Genomic DNA, 17,523 nt, shown 5'->3' on the forward strand with positions numbered 1-17,523 from the left:
GTGGGTTGAGGTGAGCATGGCCTTGCACAGCCCTGCCCAGGGCTCTGGGATGTGGCCAGCCAGGAGAGGGTGGGTTACAGAGCAAAGTTCCGAGGTGTGGGGGGGACTCCTGAGGGTGGAAGATCCTTGGAAGGCCCAGTGCCTGATGGAAGATCTGGACCCAGTCAAGGCTGACCTGCCCCAGCCCAGCCTCCCTTTTGCTGTTCCAGGGACCTCTGAGACTACAGGCCCTCAGTGAGACCCAGTTTCTGTCTCTCAGATTCTCCCTTTCTAGTGAGAGTTTTACTCAGCAGCCAGCATGATCGGCCTGAAATTGAACCTGACCTTCACCTTGTTCTGTTCAAGTCCCTGGGCTCCCACTGTGCTCAGGATCAAGCCTAGTTCCTCAGGGTTTTGCCCTCTGCAGCCGCCAGGCCGGTGGACCATCCAGCAGACACACATTCTTTCTTTCCTCTGAGCCTTTGCCATGCAGTTCCCTCCACCCGCACTTCCTTTCCTGTCTGCCTTGATAATGTCTGTGTGTCCTCTAAGACTCAACTCAGGCATGTCCTCCTCCAGGAAGCCTTCTCCTTCTCTGATCCCACTTCTGTCCTGCACCCAGGTCAGCAGGAGCCTGCTCTTCCTTCCTTCGTCAGGGCTCCCATCTCTGCACTCAGGCATGAGTCTGTACTTCATTTGCTGGATGACACCATGACTCCTCTTCTTCTCTCGGTCCTTGGTACCAAACCTGAGCCAGAGGGACTCTGTGGAATAAACAAATACTCTGTGGGATGGCTTTAAGCAGAATGTCCCCACAGTTAGGACAGCTGCCCTGACTCTGGTGGGGGCTGGATTTAAGGGACCCGACAGGAGGCAGGAAGCGAGGAGAGAGGCTGCTGCAGGTCTAGGCAAGAGGTGTCTATTTGAGCTGGGCAGTGGCTTGGGAATGGAGAGCAGGGGAGAGCTGTAGAGATGCAGGGGCAGTGACTCACCCATTGGATGGGGAGGTGAGAAGAGGGAGACACCCAGGACAGTTTGAGGATAAGCTGCAGGGGACCCAGTGGATGATTGTGCTATTTCCAGCGAAGCGGTGGAGAGAATAAGTTCTGATCAGGACTGGGGGAGTGTCTGACTATTTCAGGGACACCCGGGGAAGGCCTTCAGCCGGACTTTGAGTCCTGGAGCTTAAGAGATTGGGGGCTGGAGAGTCATGAGACCATGAGCACAGAAGGGGAGTCGTGTGCAGAAGAGAAGAAAAGCTCGGGGCAGTTCCTTCATCAGGATCCTTGCTTGAGGGCAGAGTGGGGAGGGAGAAGGAGAGAAGCCAGGGCAGCCCACAGTCTGGGGGTTGGGAAGAGAGGAGTCAGGGGTCAGTGAGATGAAGCTGCAGCACTTACTGACCAGCAGTGCAGGGACCAGCGCCACCTGGTGGCTGACCGATAACCAGCTTATCTGAGGCCAAGTGATTGGGTGGGGTCCGCTCCAAGGGGTCTGGCTGAGGGTCAACAAGGCCAGTTCCTGTCTCCACGAAGCTGCAGCCTTTATCACCTTAGTCACTCGGAAACATGGCTGCCATTGCCTCCTGCCACCCTAGATCCCTGTTCCTTCCTGGGGTGACTGGCACAATTGGACAGCTCAAAACTGGAATCCGGCCCTCCAGAAACCTAAAGGTCCAGGTGTGAGGGCTGGAAGGTGGGAGACACCAGTGGTCATCGTAGAATGTGAACCAAGGAACCAGGAACGAATGGGTTGGATCCAGAATGTTGCATAACCCTGATTGAGGCATTCAGCCTCTTTGGTCCTTAATTTCTCCAGCTGCTGTGACCTGGTCTGGGGACTCGCAGACTGCCCCTCTCGTTTCCTCCCCTGACCTTTGCTGGGCTCCCATGAGTGACCCCACTTGCACACACCAGAGTCCCAGCCCTGCATGCGCCTCTTCTCTCCAGGCCAGGCAGTTCCTACAAACACAATTAAGCGGAGGCAGCATGAGGGATGAAGAACCCAGGACTATTAATCACCAGGGAGTGACATTTGGTGAAAACTCAGGAGCTTTATTAAGCAGGAAGAGCCAGAGGCTGGGTTAGGGGCGGGGATGTGTGGTGAAGGCAGAGAGAAGCTCCTTCTTCCCACCACAGGCTCCCCTGTCTCAGTTCTCACCCCTGCCCCCATCACACCGATGCCTCCTGGACATTCACATGAGTCCCCATTGGAGCCTCAGTCCTCTCTGGTCTTTAGGAAGACTCAAGCGTACTGGTTAGCAGTATGGGCTCTGGTGCCAAATGCCTGGGTTCAATCCAGGCTCTACCTCTTGCTAGCTGTGGGACTTTGGACAAGTTTCTTAACCTCTCAGCACACTAGTTTCTCCACCTGAAAAATGGAAAAGATAATAGTATTTAATCTATGGGATCATTGGGAATTCATCTATGTAAGTTGACTGGACTTCGTGGGCACATCAGTTCAGTTCAGTTCAGTTGCTCTGTTGTGTCCAACTCTTTGCAACCCCATGGAGTGCAGCATGCCAGGCCTCCCTGTCCATCACCAACTCCCAGAGTTTACTCAAACTTGTGTCCATTGAGTCGGTGATCTCATCCAACCATCTCATCCTCTGTCGTCCCCTTCTCTTCCCATCTTCAATCTTTCCTAGCATCAGAGTCTTTTCCAATGAGTCATTTCTTTGCATCAGGTGGCCAAATGATTGGAGTTTCAGCTTTAGCATCAGTCCTTCCAATGAATATTCAGGACTGATTTCCTTTAGGATTGGTTTGTTGGATCTCCTTTCAGTCCAAGGGACTCTCAAGAGTCTTCTCCAACACCACAGTTCAAAAGCATCAATTCTTCGGCGCTCAGCTTTCTTTATAGTCCAACTCTCACATCCATACATGACTACTGGAAAACCATAGCTTTGACTAGACAAACCTTTGTTGGCAAAGTAATGTCTCTGCTTTTTAATATGCACATAAGTAAGTAAAGTAAGTGAAGTTGCTCAGTCGTGTCTGACTCTTTGCGACCCCGTGGACTGTAGCCTACCAGGCATCTTCATCCATGGGATTCTCCAGGCAAGAATACTGGAGTGGGTTACCATTTCCTTCTCTAGGGGATCTTCCCAACCCAAGGATCGAGCCCGGGTCTCCCGCATTGGAGGCAGACACTTTAACCTTGCCTAATAAACTTCTGGAGTCCCCCTCCTGTGCTTAGCACCAAAAGTTGCTCCAGATGATTTTCTGAAGATTCTGATGTTTCGATTTCTACTCTCTCCACCCCAGATCTCCCTGGAAAGCTCAGAGAGGTTAGGTCACTTGCCCAAAATCAAGTGGTAGCTATGGTAGGCTTTAACCCAGACAGCCTAGCTCTGAGCCCTGGCTTTTACTTGCTCTGTGAGATTTGTGCTGTACCCTGAAGGGACCTTTCCCATATCTACCAGCAGGAGGCACCAGAGGCCAGAGTCCCCTCTGCGTGGGGAGGGCAGAGTCAGGGTCTGAGACTCTGATTTTTTTTAAAATTTATTTATTTTTTAATTGAAGGATAATTGCTTTACAGAATTTTGTTGTTTTCTGCCAAACCTCAATATGAATCAGCCATAGGTATACATATGTCCCCTCCCTCTTGAACCTCCTCCCCATCTCCTTCCCTACCCCACTCCTCTAGGTTGATACAGAGCCTCTGTTTGAGTTTCCTGAAACATACAACAATTCCCATTGGCTATCTGTTTAACATATGGTAATGTAAGTTTCCATGTTACTCTCTGCATACATCTCACCCTCTCCTCCCCTCTCCCCGTGTCCATAAGTCTGTCCTCTATGTCTGTTTCTCCATTGCTGCCCTGCAAATGACTTCTTCACTACCATCTTTCTAGATTCCATATATATGTGTTAGTATATGATATTTATCTTTCTCTCTCTGACTTACTTCACTCTGTATAATAGGCTCTACTTTCATCCACCTCATTAGAACTGACTCAAATCTGTTCCTTTTTATGGCTGAGTAATAGTCCCATTGTGTATATGAACCACAACTTTTTTGTTCATTCATCTCTTGATGGACATCTAGGTTGCTTCCATGTTCTAGCTGTTGTAAATAGTACTGCAATGAACATTGGGGTACATACGTCTTTTAGTTTCCTCAGGGTATATGCCTAGGAGTAGGATTGCTGGGTCATATGGTAGTTTTATTTGTAGTTTTTTAAGGAATCTCCGTACTGTCTTCCATAGTGGCTGTATCAATTTATATTCCTACCAACAGTGCAGGAGGGTTCCCTTTTCTCCTGAGACTCTGATTTTTGCCTTCGTCATATCCACCTTGCAGCAGCTCAGCTTGTCCAGATTCTCACAGATGTGCAGAGTCCAGCCCACTGTGTGTCCCCAGGCTGGGGCCTGTTCCTCTTTGACCCAGAGACTGAGCGTGTGTGCTAAGTTGCTTCAGTAGTGTCCAACGCTTTGCAACCTTATGGACCATAGCCCTCCAGGCTCCTCTGTCCATGGGATTCTCCAGGCAAGAATACTGGAGTGGATTGCAGAGCCTTCTCCATGAGATCTTCCTGATCCAGGGATTGAACCCTCATCTCTTGTGTTCCCTGCTTGGCAGGCAAATTCTTTACCATTAGCACCACCTGGGAAGCCCAGAGACTGAGAGGTAGAATCATATCCTCTTTTCAGAGAGGCTGTGATCTCCCGGAAGCGGCTGGGCTGCAATGGACTGGGCCCCTCAGACCTGCCTGGGAAGCCCTTGGCAAGGCTGGTGGCTCCACTGGCTCCTGACACCCAAGGTAAGGGCTGGGAGCGGGGCAAGGGCAGGGGCAGGGAGGGACTGTGGCCCCTACTCCCCAGACCATATCTGTCTTCTATCCCTGTCTCCATCTCTGTCTCCTTCTTTCTCTTGCTCTGTGTTTCTAGCAAACCCGCCATCTAATTCTCTCCCTATTGTGCTACTAACCTCTCTAAGCCTCAATTTCCTGGTCTGTAAAATGGGAACAACAGAACCTACCTTGAGGGGGTGTTGCTTGTGCTGGTGGTTAGATGGGCGGTAGTTGTCACACTCTCTGTCACTCTCTGTTATCTTTCTTTTCCTCTCCATGCCCCCTGTCCGCATGTCTCTCTGCTTCGTGTCTCAGTCTCTCTAGGTCTCTGTCCTCTGTCTCGATGTGGAAAGTGCACAAGACTGGGAGTCAGGAGACCTGACTTGCTGTGTGATCTTGGGCAAGTCACTTCCCCTTTCTGGACCTCAGTTTCCCAATCTGTAAAATAGGGGTGCTCAGCCTTAACCTGCCTCCCTCCATCCCAGGGTTGCTGGGAGGATCATGAGAAAGTTGCCTAGAGCGGGGACTTCCTTCTGTGCAGGGGTTGTCGCTGCGGTCATTTTTGTCACTGCCTCAGGACCCATCTTTCTGTCTCTCCGGGTCTCTGGGTCTCTCTGTGTCTCCGTCCTAGCCTCTCCCTGTCTGTGTCTTTGTCTCCCTCCCTGGGTCCTGGCTCAGTACCTCTGAGCCTCACTGGCCCCACGGGACCACCTCATTGCCCTCTCCCCCTCAGTGCTGGTCATACCGCTGGTGGACAAGGAGGCCGGGGCTGTGGCAGCTGTCATCTTGGTAAGAGCAGTTGTGGGTGGGATGGGGAAGAGAATAGGGGAGGGAGCAAGGGAGGGTGCACTGGACGGAGCCCCACTGGCGCGTGTGTGTGTGTGTGTGTGTGTGTGTGTGTGTATGTGTGTGTGTGTGCTGAACAGCAAGTTGGGGTGGAGATGGGGAAAACGCGGTCTGGGAGGAGTCTGGGAGGAGCCCTCTGCCCCACCTTGAATGGGCAGGATGAACATGCTGCGTGCCCATCAGCAACTTGTGGAGGGGTGTGCGAGCCCCATCTGGACTCTTACCTTATGGAGCCTTGACACAGCTCTGACCAAGACATCCGTCAAGACGGGTTGGGGACACTGTCCCAAGAGGCCATGCATGCAGCCAAGTGGGAAAGGACCAAGTGACACTGAGGAGGGATGTGCAGATACCACCGACCGGGCCAAGAAATGTGGGAAAGCCAGTCAGAGATGGGGGCGACTGGAGCTGGGAGGCTTGAGGAGAGGAGGCCCCCGGAGCAGGGCTGCCTGGGAAGGCATCCAGCCCCATCCAGACCCACATCCGAGGCTGGGACAGATGCCAAGCAACAGGGCGGGCTTCCTGGGGCGGATGACTGGAGGGGAGGGGGCCTCAGCTGGAAGGAGGGACGCTGCTGGGTGGAGGGAGTTGGGCCGGCACCCAGAGCCAGGGCCCCTCCTGCTCTCTGCTGCCCCCTCGCGGAGCTTCCCGCTTTCGGCTCCCTCTGTGGAGTTGGGTGAGCTTTGCGGGGTCCGGGCTCTGTGTTTCTCCAATCTCTTAGGACTGGACACAGGTTTTGAGAGTCCGTGGGGAAGTGCACCCTCAAAATCTGTGTCCAGTCCTAAGAACCGAAGGGTTAGCGCCCTCAAATCGCCGTTATTAGGGATCGACTTCCGCGGAGGGGACCACCGCCTCGGTAAAGGGCGCGGACAGATAAATGAGCCGGTCTCGGAGCGCCCGCCCGGGGACTCCTCCTGAGCTCATTAAAACGAAATTAAAGGTTTCCGAGGCGCCTGACCTTTCCCGAGCTGCTGGCGGGGGAGCGCGGTGGGCGCGGGGGGCGGCCACGGGGAGAGGAGAGGAAGGAAGGGACACTTGGCTTGGTCTCCTCGGAGCCCCATCTGCCTGGTGGAGGGGGAGGCGGCCCCCTTGGTTTCTCCCGCAAGCTGCTCCGCCACCCCCAGCTCCTGTTCCCGCAGGGAGCGGATCTGCCGTTGGCACCCAGCTCTCAGCGCCGCTTGCCTCCCTCCTCTCGTCCCCATCTGTCCCAGAGCTGGTAGCTTGGAGGAGGACCTGGGTTAGGCACACTGCGCAGAGGTGGGGCATGGGAGGCGATGGCTTGGTCGCCCACCTTTGTTGAGGGAAAGGGGTCTGGGGTGCCAAGTTCCTAGAAGGACTTCTGTGTCGGGGGCTGTGACAGCTGGGCCAGTAAGGAAGCAGCTCCTACAATGGCAAGATGCTTGGAAGGTTGTTGTGTTGTGGACAGGAAGAAGGATGATTGCTGTGACCGCTATTCACCATGGCTCATGTCTGACCAGGAGTTCAGGCTTCAGCTGTCTCCTGGGGGTAGGAAAGGCTCTGTGTGTTGGCAACGGGGATTGGTCAGATCACTTAAATTTATGGCACCCAAGCAAAATTCTGCTCTGGGCCCTGCCTGCCCCAGGACAGGTGCTGAGGCAGAGAGAGGAGGCAGACTCATTCCTGCCTTCTGGAGGCTCAGTCCCGGGGAAGGCAGGGCCACCCTCAGACCACCACTGGCCAAATGAAATAATGCTGGACCGCCAAGGGGTGCCTCACATTGGAGACAGTATTTGAGTGGGACTTTGGGACGTAGGGAGAGGGGAACAGGCAGAGAAGAAGGGATAGGATATTCTAGGACCAGCATGAGCCAGAGTCAGGGTGGCAGAGTGTGGAGGGGAAGAGTGTGATACAGCAAGGCTGAGGAGTGGGGTGCGTGCTGGTGAGCAAGATGCTACCTGTGGCTGCCAGGAGTTCCTGACTACTGTCCACTCACCTCCTCAAACACCCTGGGCAGTGAGGAGCTCTTGAAAAGTTTTTGGATTATTTGCAATCTTCCTCTCCTTGAAGCCTGGCCCTTCCTACTCAAGGGGAAATGTTCTTCTTCGGGACACCCCCTCCCCAGAGCATACAGGTCTGACACATCCTGTCTGGCTGATCCTGTCCGGCTGCCCCATGCCCCTCCCTGTCCTATGCTCCTGGGGTCACAGGGTCTCACATCCTCTGAGAGGCAGCACAGACATCCCCAGACCTCCCTGCTGTTGCCAGATCCCAAGGACTAAGGTTCTAGAGGGTAAAGGGAGTACCCAGGGCAGATCACTTGGGAGGGCTGACTCCCCAGCTCCTCCCTTAACAAGCCCCAGTCCCCTCTCTGGGTCTCTGCTCTTGTATTCATCATCCCTCCATCCATCCACTCTTCCATCCATCAGTTGAAGGCATATTTCTTGAGCACCGCCAGGCACTGTGCTATACGAACATAGCAGCAGTGACCGAGACAGACCAGATGGGCCCTGCCTTCACAGACCATACAGTCTGGAGGGGTGAGGGCACTGGACATTAAACAAGTGAGCAAAACAGAGAGAGAACTGCAAATGATGGCAAATGACAGCAAGGAAACCTGGGAGCCCTGCAAGGAATACTGGGGCCTGATAGAGAGGGGGTCAGCAGAGGGCTCTCTGAGGGACATGCCATCCTGCGCAGAGCTCTGGGCTCCTGCAGCTCGCAGCTCGGGTGACTTGATTGCAGATTCTTTGCAGGGTCTTTGGCTCTGTTCTTCGATTCTGGGATAATAAGTCCCATTGAGGAGCGGGGAGCCTTTGGTCTCTGGCATTTGATGTATGATTTGTGCCCACTCTTTCCCTGAGCTGTGCCAGCTGTACCAGTTCCTTACTTGGGGGAAGGGGTGTCCTGTAGTTCTGTTGAACTTGCTGAAGGGGTGGGCCTTTGCTGGGCTTTCAACCTTCTCTGCCGCCCTGGTCCCCACTCCTGAGAGCTCCCACTGGGTCGTAGATCCGCCCCCTAGTTATCAAGAGTAGGTACGTGCGTTCTGTTGGTGGGCAAGGAGCCAAGTGTGTGTGTGTGTGTGTGTGTGTGTGTGTGTGTACGTGCTGCTGATTATGTTTGCTTAACGTGAGGGGGCAGGTATGGGCAGAAGCGTGTGCATGGCTCTCCAGTATGTGAACTCAAGTATCCTGTGTACAGATATGAATGTGCATGTGTGGATGGTAGTCACTGTGAGTGTGTGGATGTCTTTGACTGCACTGTGTGTGTGTGCAAGTATGCACATGCCTGATCTCTCTATGGGACAGTGAGTGTGTGTGTGTGTGTGTGTGTGTGTGTTGGAGGGCACTGAGGGTCTCCATGAAAGTGTGCCCTGTGTTTGTGCACGTGCTTGCTGGGATGCAGGGAGGGGCAAGCCCAGCAGGTGGAGAGGATTCCATGATTCCTTCCTTCCCTCCAGCACTCTGAGGCTCATTCACCCTCCCAGCTCTGTCCTGGGACCAGGCTGTTTTGCCAACCCCACAGCCCTAGAGGGGTCCCAACCTTCCCTTTGTCTGAGACATGAGTCCAGGTGGCAGGAACAAGAAGGATGTCCTCCTCCATCTACTAATAGTAAAATGCCAACATGTTTCTGTAAACCGTATGCAAATGAACCATGCTCCCAGCCCCTTTCAACAACCTGTCTTATGGGAATCATAGGTGGAGCCTCATCCGGAGCCTAACCTTCCACACGATCCTTGGTGGCCCAGGCCCCTTCTGGGTCTTCCTGCCTCCAGTCTTGCTCCGTCCAGTTCTCCCTACCTTGTAGACCGTGGTCTGCAGATGCTAAAGGCTGCCCTGAATCCCCAGTACAACCAAGCTAAAGTCCAGTTCCTTAGCCTTGCTCTCCCCCTTTACCACGGACGGCACCCCTGCCTGGGTCCTCAGCTCCCCGTACCACCTACTACCCAGCACTGTCAGGACAGCCTCCTGCCTACAGCATCCTTTCCGGGCTCTGCTTGTCTTCCCAGACTTCAGTGACAGTTTCGGAAGCTCCCCAGGTGCTCTCCCACTCTGAGCTCCCACAGCCTTTAAGTTCCCACCCACTCAGTCTGCCCTCTTCTTCCCCAGGTATGAAGTTCTACACCCCCCTCCATCATATCGCTCTCCTCCAGACCCCCAAGCCAGGCTGTGAGCTTCCTGAGAACCTGCTGGTCTCCTCCTCTCCATCTGCTCCTGGCAGGGGACCTAGAACAGAGGCAGGCAGGCAGGGGCTGCTGAGTGGAGGGTGGGGAGGATGAAGGAGGGGACCCCAGTGCAAGCACTGTGGGAAGTCCCGCAGGTGGTGAGCAGCTCTGAGTAGGTGCCCGGAAGCTGGTGACGCAGGTGGGGAGCTTTGCTGTCAGGGCCTGCAGTACAAACCACCGCCCCCACCATCTTCTTCACCAAGCACCCAAGCGGAGGTGGGAGAAGAGACTTCACAGAGCATGAAAGATGGGTGGAGGGGACTCCAGGTGGCTGACACAGAGAAGTTGGAGAGGGACAGGACAAGGGGTGGGGTAATGAAGATGGATCTGGAGAGGGGAAGATGTGGGCAGAGAAGGGGAGGGAATGGCAGTGCTGTCCCAACTCTGCCACTTTCTGCTCTGTGACCTGGTGCAAGTCACTCAACCTTTCTGGGCCTTTCGTCTGAAAGATGGAAGCTTGACTTACAGGCTGGTGAGAATCACATGCAAGGCAAAGTACCTTGTCACTCCATTCACTCATTTCTTAATTTATCCATCCTTTCTCCCGGGTTCTTTAGGCACAACAGATGTATTGTAAATGGTGGACTTCTTCCCCTATCCCAGACTTAGGGTAGGCTCAAATCCCAACTCAGAAAGGATGGAGCTGGGAGGCTGAAGTTAATAATACTGATGCTATCATCAGGGCCTGAAAAGCTCCATAGACTGAGAGATGGAGAGGGGGTCCAAGGTCACCCCCTGTCCCTCACTATACACCTGGCTTGTGCTATAGATAGGACAGTGGCTGAAAAGTCAGAGATCAGAAAAGTTCCACTTCTTTGGATTAGCCCTTGAAAGCTTTCTGGAGGAGGGGATTTCCCAGCCATCTGCTTGGTCAGAGGATGGACTTATCATTGAGGCCACAGACTGGAGTGTGTATGTGTTGGTGGGGGCAGGCGTGTGCCAAGCATAGGGAGGGCACTCTGGTAGAGACAAGAGGCTAGGGAAGGTCACAGCTGGTTCCCCTCTCCCTCTCCTCCAGGTGCACTGTGGTCAGCTGAGTGACAATGAGGAGTGGAGCCTGCAAGCCGTGGAGAAGCATGTAAGTGGGGGGTAGGGCTGGTGTAGGATGGGGGCTGCTGAAGACCCTCATCACAATTGATGGGAAGATATCTGGCCAGGGAGATGGACAGAGCTGGGTTCTAGGGCTGCACTTTTGGGCTGTGTGACCTTGAGCAAGTCACTTAAGCTCCCTGAGCCTCAGTTTTACTTCTGAGAATCAGGATAAGGATAGTACTGACCTACTTAGGGTACTAGTGATATAAGGCAAGTCAAGACCCTGATGCTGGGAACAATTGAAGGCAGGAGGAGAAGGGGATGACAGAGGATAAGAGGTTGGATGGCATCACCGACTCAATGGACATGAGTTTGAGTAAACTCTGGGAGTTGGTGATGGACAGGGAGGCCTGGCATGCTGTGGTCCATGCGGTCTCGAAGAGTCGGACATGACTGAGCGACTCAACTACATAATGATACTCAGGCTCTTCCTTGAGATTATGATTTTGTGACTTTAACAAGAACTCAACGACAACGACTCCCCATGGCTTCTAGAGACAGAGCAATCTGACCCTGTTCTTGCCTTGGAAGAGTCTAGGGGCTAGGATTGGAGACAAACCCAGTATTTATCTGATCATGGACCGAGGGACTCTCCGCGGAAAGAGGGAGCCCACGGGAGTGTGGGGGTGGGGGGCGATGGCACCGCAGGCAGAGGAAACGGCTCAAACCAAGGCTAGAGGTCCCACGGTGGCGAGGGCGATAAAGGTGGGGCGTGTGGCTTGCTGACCGCTCCGCCCGCCCCAGACGCTAGTGGCCCTGAAGAGGGTGCAGGCCTTGCAGCAGCGCGAGTGCAGCACGGCCCCGGAAGCGACCCAGAATCCTCCGGAGGAGGCGGTGGGAGACCAGAAGGGCGGGGTCGCGTACACAGACCAAGACCGAAAGATCCTGCAGCTTTGCGGTGAGGACCTGGCCGCGGCGGGGAGGGGCGGGGCGCGAACCTATGAAGGCGGAGCCACGGGTGGGAAGGGCCGTGGGTGGGCGGGGCCTACGCTGGGGCGCGGCGTGGGGCTGGCTGGGGCCGCGGCTGAAGAGGAGGTCCTGAACTGGGTGGGGGTTGGAATTGGAGGGCTCACGCCCTTGGAGGAAATCTGTGGGCCCTCTGTCTGACTCCTGCCCCGCCATCGCAGGGGAGCTCTACGACCTGGACGCCTCTTCCCTGCAGCTCAAAGTCCTCCAATATGTGAGTCCCTGTGCCCCTCCCACTGTGTTCCTCCCGGGACGGATGTCCTCTTGAGCCCTCCATCTCAGTACAGATTCAGATGTCCTGACCCTCCTCTCTTCTCCACCTACCTGCGGAGCCTCAGAAAGGCAGAGGGTGGGGAGTGGGGATCTCCCAGATGCGAGGTCAGCCCCTCGCTGTGTCCCTCCCTCTCAGCTGCAACAGGAGACCCAGGCATCCCGCTGCTGCCTCCTACTGGTATCCGAGGACAATCTCCAGCTCTCCTGCAAGGTGAGGGCCCAGAGCCACTGTGGGGCAGGGCGAGGGACCTGGGTCTCTGAGAGGAAAAACCTTGTCTGTCCTTTAACCAGTCCACGTCGTTCTGCCCATCAGGTCATTGGAGATAAAGTACTGGAGGAAGAGATCAGCTTTCCGGTGAGTTCTGCGTCTGTCCCCTTTGTTGGGGTCTGAAGAAGCAGTTAAAGCGGACCAGGCATTCCTGGGATCTGCCCAGTGAGACTGGAATCTACTAGAATCTCTTGGAATCTGATGGAATTATCTGGACCTTCAGATCTACTTAGAAACGTTATGACAGATCATAACCTCTCATGATCAGATCCCTTAGGAGAAATCACTCACAATCTACAGAAAGTTTTACCTGGGGCCAGGTCACTTCTGTTGGAGTATCTCTGGGCTTGGCTCTCTTAGAATCCATTAGGATCAGTGAGAATCCTTGGATTCTGCTTTTTTCTCTCCTAGTTAGGGAAGACTCTTAAGTCCTTCATAGGGGATTCTGGTCAAGAGCCTACTCCCCCAACCCCACCCCCATTCCTCAATGTTGACTCCATCCTCGATTTGGACTGACTGAAGAGGTAGTTGAAACTTTCAGACTTGATGAGGGGAGAGGTCTCACATGGCCTGATCTTGGAAAGAGTTGGGCCCTGACTGGCTCTCCTCACTCCCTCAGTTGACCACAGGACGCCTGGGCCAAGTGGTGGAAGACAAGAAGTCTATCCAGCTGAAAGATCTCACCTCTGTAAGCCATGGCCTGGCTGGACCAGGGGAGGATACAGGGGAGAGCCCTCTGCCCAGTCCCAGGGCCAGGTTCTCTGGGCCTGGGCAACCTAGGAATAGGGGAGACAAGACCCGGGAACTTTCTCCTAGCCCACCCTGTGTCATAGCACTTCCCACCCTGCTGAGCCCTTCAGACCCTCCTGTTGCAGTGTGTGGTGGAGGGCGGGGGGAGGGAAGCATGTTCTTCCTTCCCTGCCTGACTTGCCTCCCCTCTTGCTTCTCCTTTGCAGGAGGATGTGCAGCAGCTGCAAAGCATGCTGGGCTGTGAGGTGCAGGCCATGCTCTGTGTCCCTGTCATCAGCCGGGCCACTGACCAGGTCGTGGCCTTGGCCTGCGCCTTCAACAAGCTCGGAGGAGACTTGTGAGTCTGGGTGGAGGGATATGGGTCAGGAGATGGAGCTGAGAGGCTGAGCAGGGCTTGAATCGGGTAACAGTGTAGGAAGGGTACTGGACAGGGGGTACTATTCTAGCAGTGGTGGGCTGAATGGTTTGTCTGTGCAAGAGATGGAGATTATGGGAGCAATAGACCCTTATTGCTGCTCCATTGGGCTTTGTAAAATCATGCTGAGGTCCAAACAAGTTCCCCTTCTCGTTTCCACTTCCTACAGTTTGGATTATCCATGTTTTGGTATTGGCCTTCCCCGACTTGCCATCCCTGTATTAGCATTTCTGCTGGTAACTGATGGAGGAGCGATGTGCTCTAGGACGGTTGAACTCTCTGGGACCCACAGAGCATCACTGACGTTGTGCACAGTGGCTCAAGGGAATAGGCATGGGCGTGGGACTAAGCTGAGGCTCTTCAGAGGCATTGATAGGGCAGCTGTAAGAATCATGTAAAACAGAAGGGTGGACAGGACAAGAGTCAGGTACACAGGCTTAGTCAGGAAGTATGTCTCAAGAACTGAGGTCAGATTTGTGGTATAGAAGTAGTATCACAGATTTCATGTCCTACACCAACTCATTAATTGCTGCTGAAGCATTGTATTAGTTTACTGAGAAACAGTGCTGTGATCAGCCACATCTGTCCTGGGGGCATATTTAGGATGTGAATGCTGCCACAGGTGGTCCAGCATGCCCAGTAGTCGGGAGTAGTGGGCAGGTGAGGGGTTGCATTCTGATTCCAGGATGCAGAGAGATGCTGACAAGATGCTTGGCCCCTGGGGCCCAAATTGGCAAGCTGGGTTTGAGGCATCAGAGCTCCTGCAGGAAGTGGAGACTGGAGATGTTGGGACTAGAGAGGTCAGAAGCCCAAGGACAGTGTCTGCAGGGGTGGAGCAGAGATCTGGGAGTCAAGTCTGAGTAGCAGGACCTGCCAGCATGGAGGCCTGGGGAAATGAAGACAGGAACAAGGCAGGACTAATTGAGGCGGGGAGGATGGGGATCTGTGTCATGGGGAACTGGTGAGCATCCTGGTGTGGGAGTATTTGTGCCATTCAGTAAGCACACATTGAATGCCTAGTGTGTCTGACCCTGTGCTGGCTGGATGGCCTTGAGTAGGCCTTTGGTGAGGGAGAGTGCAGAGTGGGAAGTCCAGCAAGGGTTGTGTCCTCTGGCTGCCGGCCTGGTTCTGAGATGGTCTTAGACCTGGAGGAGAGGAAATATCAGAAGGGAAATGAGATGGGGACTGGGTGACAGCCTTTAGGCTCAGGGCAGAGACAAGGTCATCTCTAGGTTCCACATCTTTCAGGAAGTAAGTGCTGAATAATTGCATGAGCCAAGGTGGTGCCTCAGCTCAGAGCAGGCTCTGTAGAGAAGCAGCCCCGGAATCCTGAGAATGTCCCTTCATCTGAGTGCGATGAGGCTGGTGGCAGGGGAAGAGGTACATTTAAGACTTTAGCGAACACTTTGCAGACATCTCGCCTGTACCAGGCTCTGCACTGGACAGGGGGTGATACAGTCAGAGTTCAAGACTGGCTTCAAGACTCGATGTTTATTTCAGGTCACAGAGCGGGACGGTGGGGAAGGTATTCTAGGCAGAGCAAACAGTGTGAGCAAAACATAAAGGTGTGAAAGAGCCTGAGATTTTCTCAGAATGATGAGCATCTTACTCTGGCTGAGGCCTGACGCCCATAGAATAGGGGAGAGAGGTGGGCGGGACCAAGTGAAGGGGCCCTCATGCAGTGGAAGGCAAGTGGGGAGACAGACACAGCGCGGTTGGGGATTGGGTCTAGACCCGAATCACTGGATGGCAGCATTAGTGGGGGATACCAGCCCAGAAGGGAGCGCTGCAGGTAGCCCCCAAATGGGGAGGCTCTTGGCAGGGATCTGGGGGCTGAGAAATGGTCAGAGTCTCTGAGGAATACTCCACCTCCCCAGATCCCCATCCAGAGAGGCTACCCACAGTCCACAGCCCAGGTCCGCCCCAGCCCAAGGCACAAAGCCTCCCTGGTGACAAATCCATGGGTGGCGGATTGAATTACTTCCTCAGGATTTCAGGCCAATCTGTCAGATGCCCGCCAGCTCCGTGAATATGATATGGCCTGCCCTGCCCCACAACCACCTCAGGACTTGTGGGCACCAAATCGGGGCCTGCAGGTTCCAGGGAAGGGTAGGACAGTTGGGTGCTGGATGAGACAGGGCAGTGCCCCGCCCTCCCTGAGGTTGGAGGCGAGGGGCGCAGAGAATACATAAGCCGCGGGCGGGTGGGTTCCAATCTGAGGGGAAAGACTCCAGCCTCAGTCTGGGTAAATCTGAAGTCAGAGGAGGAAGACTTTGAAAGGTCTCTGGCTTTGAGAAGCAATAGTCTGAGGAGGAAACACATTTTGGGCAGAGGAGGATTAGAGCCCCCAGTCTGAGGTGGAAGCTGGCCCAAGCCGCTGGGTGGTGAGCGGCCCCAGCAGAGGAGGGTGAGGTGAGCTGGTGGGGTTTTCTGGTGGGCTTCCCTGGGGGCGGAGAGGAGGCGGAGCGGGGGAAGCAGTCTGTGGTCTGCCCTCTGCGGTGACCCGCCACCCGCCCGCAGGTTCACAGACCAGGACGAGCGCGTGACCCAGCACTGCTTCCACTACACCAGCCACGGTGCTCACAGCCACCTGGCCTTCCAGAGGAGCAGAACCTCAAGTGTGAGTGCCAGGTGCGTGGGCTGCCCTGACTGCTCTCGGGGGCCACCTCCCCCAGCTCAGCCCCGAGAGTCATCCCGCAAGGGAAAAGCCATGTTTTTTTGGCCAGTGGTGGGGAGACTACCTAGGCCCTGGGAAAGTCCTCTGAAAGAGGAGAATGGAGCTCCTCAGGACGGCACTCCTGGCTGCAGGCCCAGTATGCGACCGCCCTCAGTGGTTCGGGATTGCGGGCCATACAACAAAACCGCCTGGGATGGCTAGAGTCCAGGGGGACCCCGCGGACCCGGAAAGGAGATGGTGGAGGAGCTGGAACGTGCCACTCTCCGCCCGTAACCCTTGCCCTAACATCCACCCACCACCCCGCGAGCCTACTGCCTGAGGAAACCGAACAGCACGGAGATCGCAGCGCGGCACCGCTCCCTTGGAAGTGGTCTCCTGTAGAGAGCCCAAATGATCAGGGCAGGAAGTGCTGACAAGTTTTCCTCTTAGCCTGCGTCCCCTTCCTCCGAAAACAACCCGAACTCCACCCCACAGGCCAGGAGCGACGGAGGCAGTGCACCACCCAGGTTAGGAGTCTCGCCACCTTTGGAGAGAGCCTTAGGAGAAGGAGATCACCAGACTTCAGGTCAGGGTCACCCTCTCAGCCCTGCCTCCCTCAGCCGAGGCCTCCATCTTCTTCCCTAGGCCACGGGACAGCGGACTGAGAGAGTCAACGCATCATTTGGCTCAGGGAAGTGAGTTCTAGCCTAAGAGGGTGAGCAGAACCTGATGTCACAGGTGCGTCCCTGGACCCTAGCATCCAGACGTTTTGGTGCCCATCCAACACAAGGCGCGCAACTGGCCTGCAGCCAAGGGCCGTCCTGAGGACTCAGTCTCCTCTTCAAAACTTCCAGGCCAGGTATCCCCACCATGCCCCAAAACCCATGGCTTTCCCTTGCGATGACTCTCCGGGCTGAAGAATGGGGAGGCCCCGAAGCAGTCACCACCACCTGGCATCACACTTGAGCTCGCTCCTCTGAAGGCCAGGTGTGTGACACGTGCTGGGAGTGGAAGCAGTGCTGGGTCACGCGCTCGTCCTGGCTGTGACCTGCCGGGCGGGTGCGGGTCACCGCAGAGGCAACCACAGACTGCTCCGCCCGCTCCGCTCTCCGTCCCTCCAGAGCCCACCCAGAACCACCAGCTCACCACCCTCCTCCGCTGGGGCCTCACACCAGCGCTTGGCCAGCTTCCACCTCAGACTGGTCTAATCCTCTCTGCCCCAATTTTCCTCCTCAGACTATGCTCTCAAAGCCAGAGACTTCTCAAAGTATCCTCCTCTGACTCAGATTTACCAGAGAGGGA

The 17,523-nt window shown here is 55.0% G+C and overlaps 1 protein-coding gene across 1 annotated transcript in view; it reads left to right on the forward strand.

Annotated features, from left to right (window-relative positions):
* The window catches only part of PDE2A (phosphodiesterase 2A), a 509,398-nt gene that overhangs the window by 68,899 nt on the left and 422,976 nt on the right, over positions 1-17,523 (forward strand). The window contains exons 5-13 of the mRNA XM_018059398.1: positions 4,632-4,741; positions 5,505-5,560; positions 10,820-10,879; positions 11,638-11,791; positions 12,021-12,073; positions 12,269-12,343; positions 12,446-12,487; positions 13,020-13,088; positions 13,357-13,487. Coding sequence (XP_017914887.1) covers positions 4,632-4,741; positions 5,505-5,560; positions 10,820-10,879; positions 11,638-11,791; positions 12,021-12,073; positions 12,269-12,343; positions 12,446-12,487; positions 13,020-13,088; positions 13,357-13,487 — 750 coding nt within the window. The remainder of the gene's footprint in view (positions 1-4,631; positions 4,742-5,504; positions 5,561-10,819; positions 10,880-11,637; positions 11,792-12,020; positions 12,074-12,268; positions 12,344-12,445; positions 12,488-13,019; positions 13,089-13,356; positions 13,488-17,523) is intronic.

Source organism: Capra hircus, chromosome 15 (genome assembly GCF_001704415.2).
Source record: "Capra hircus breed San Clemente chromosome 15, ASM170441v1, whole genome shotgun sequence".
Taxonomy (NCBI): Eukaryota; Metazoa; Chordata; class Mammalia; order Artiodactyla; family Bovidae; genus Capra; species Capra hircus.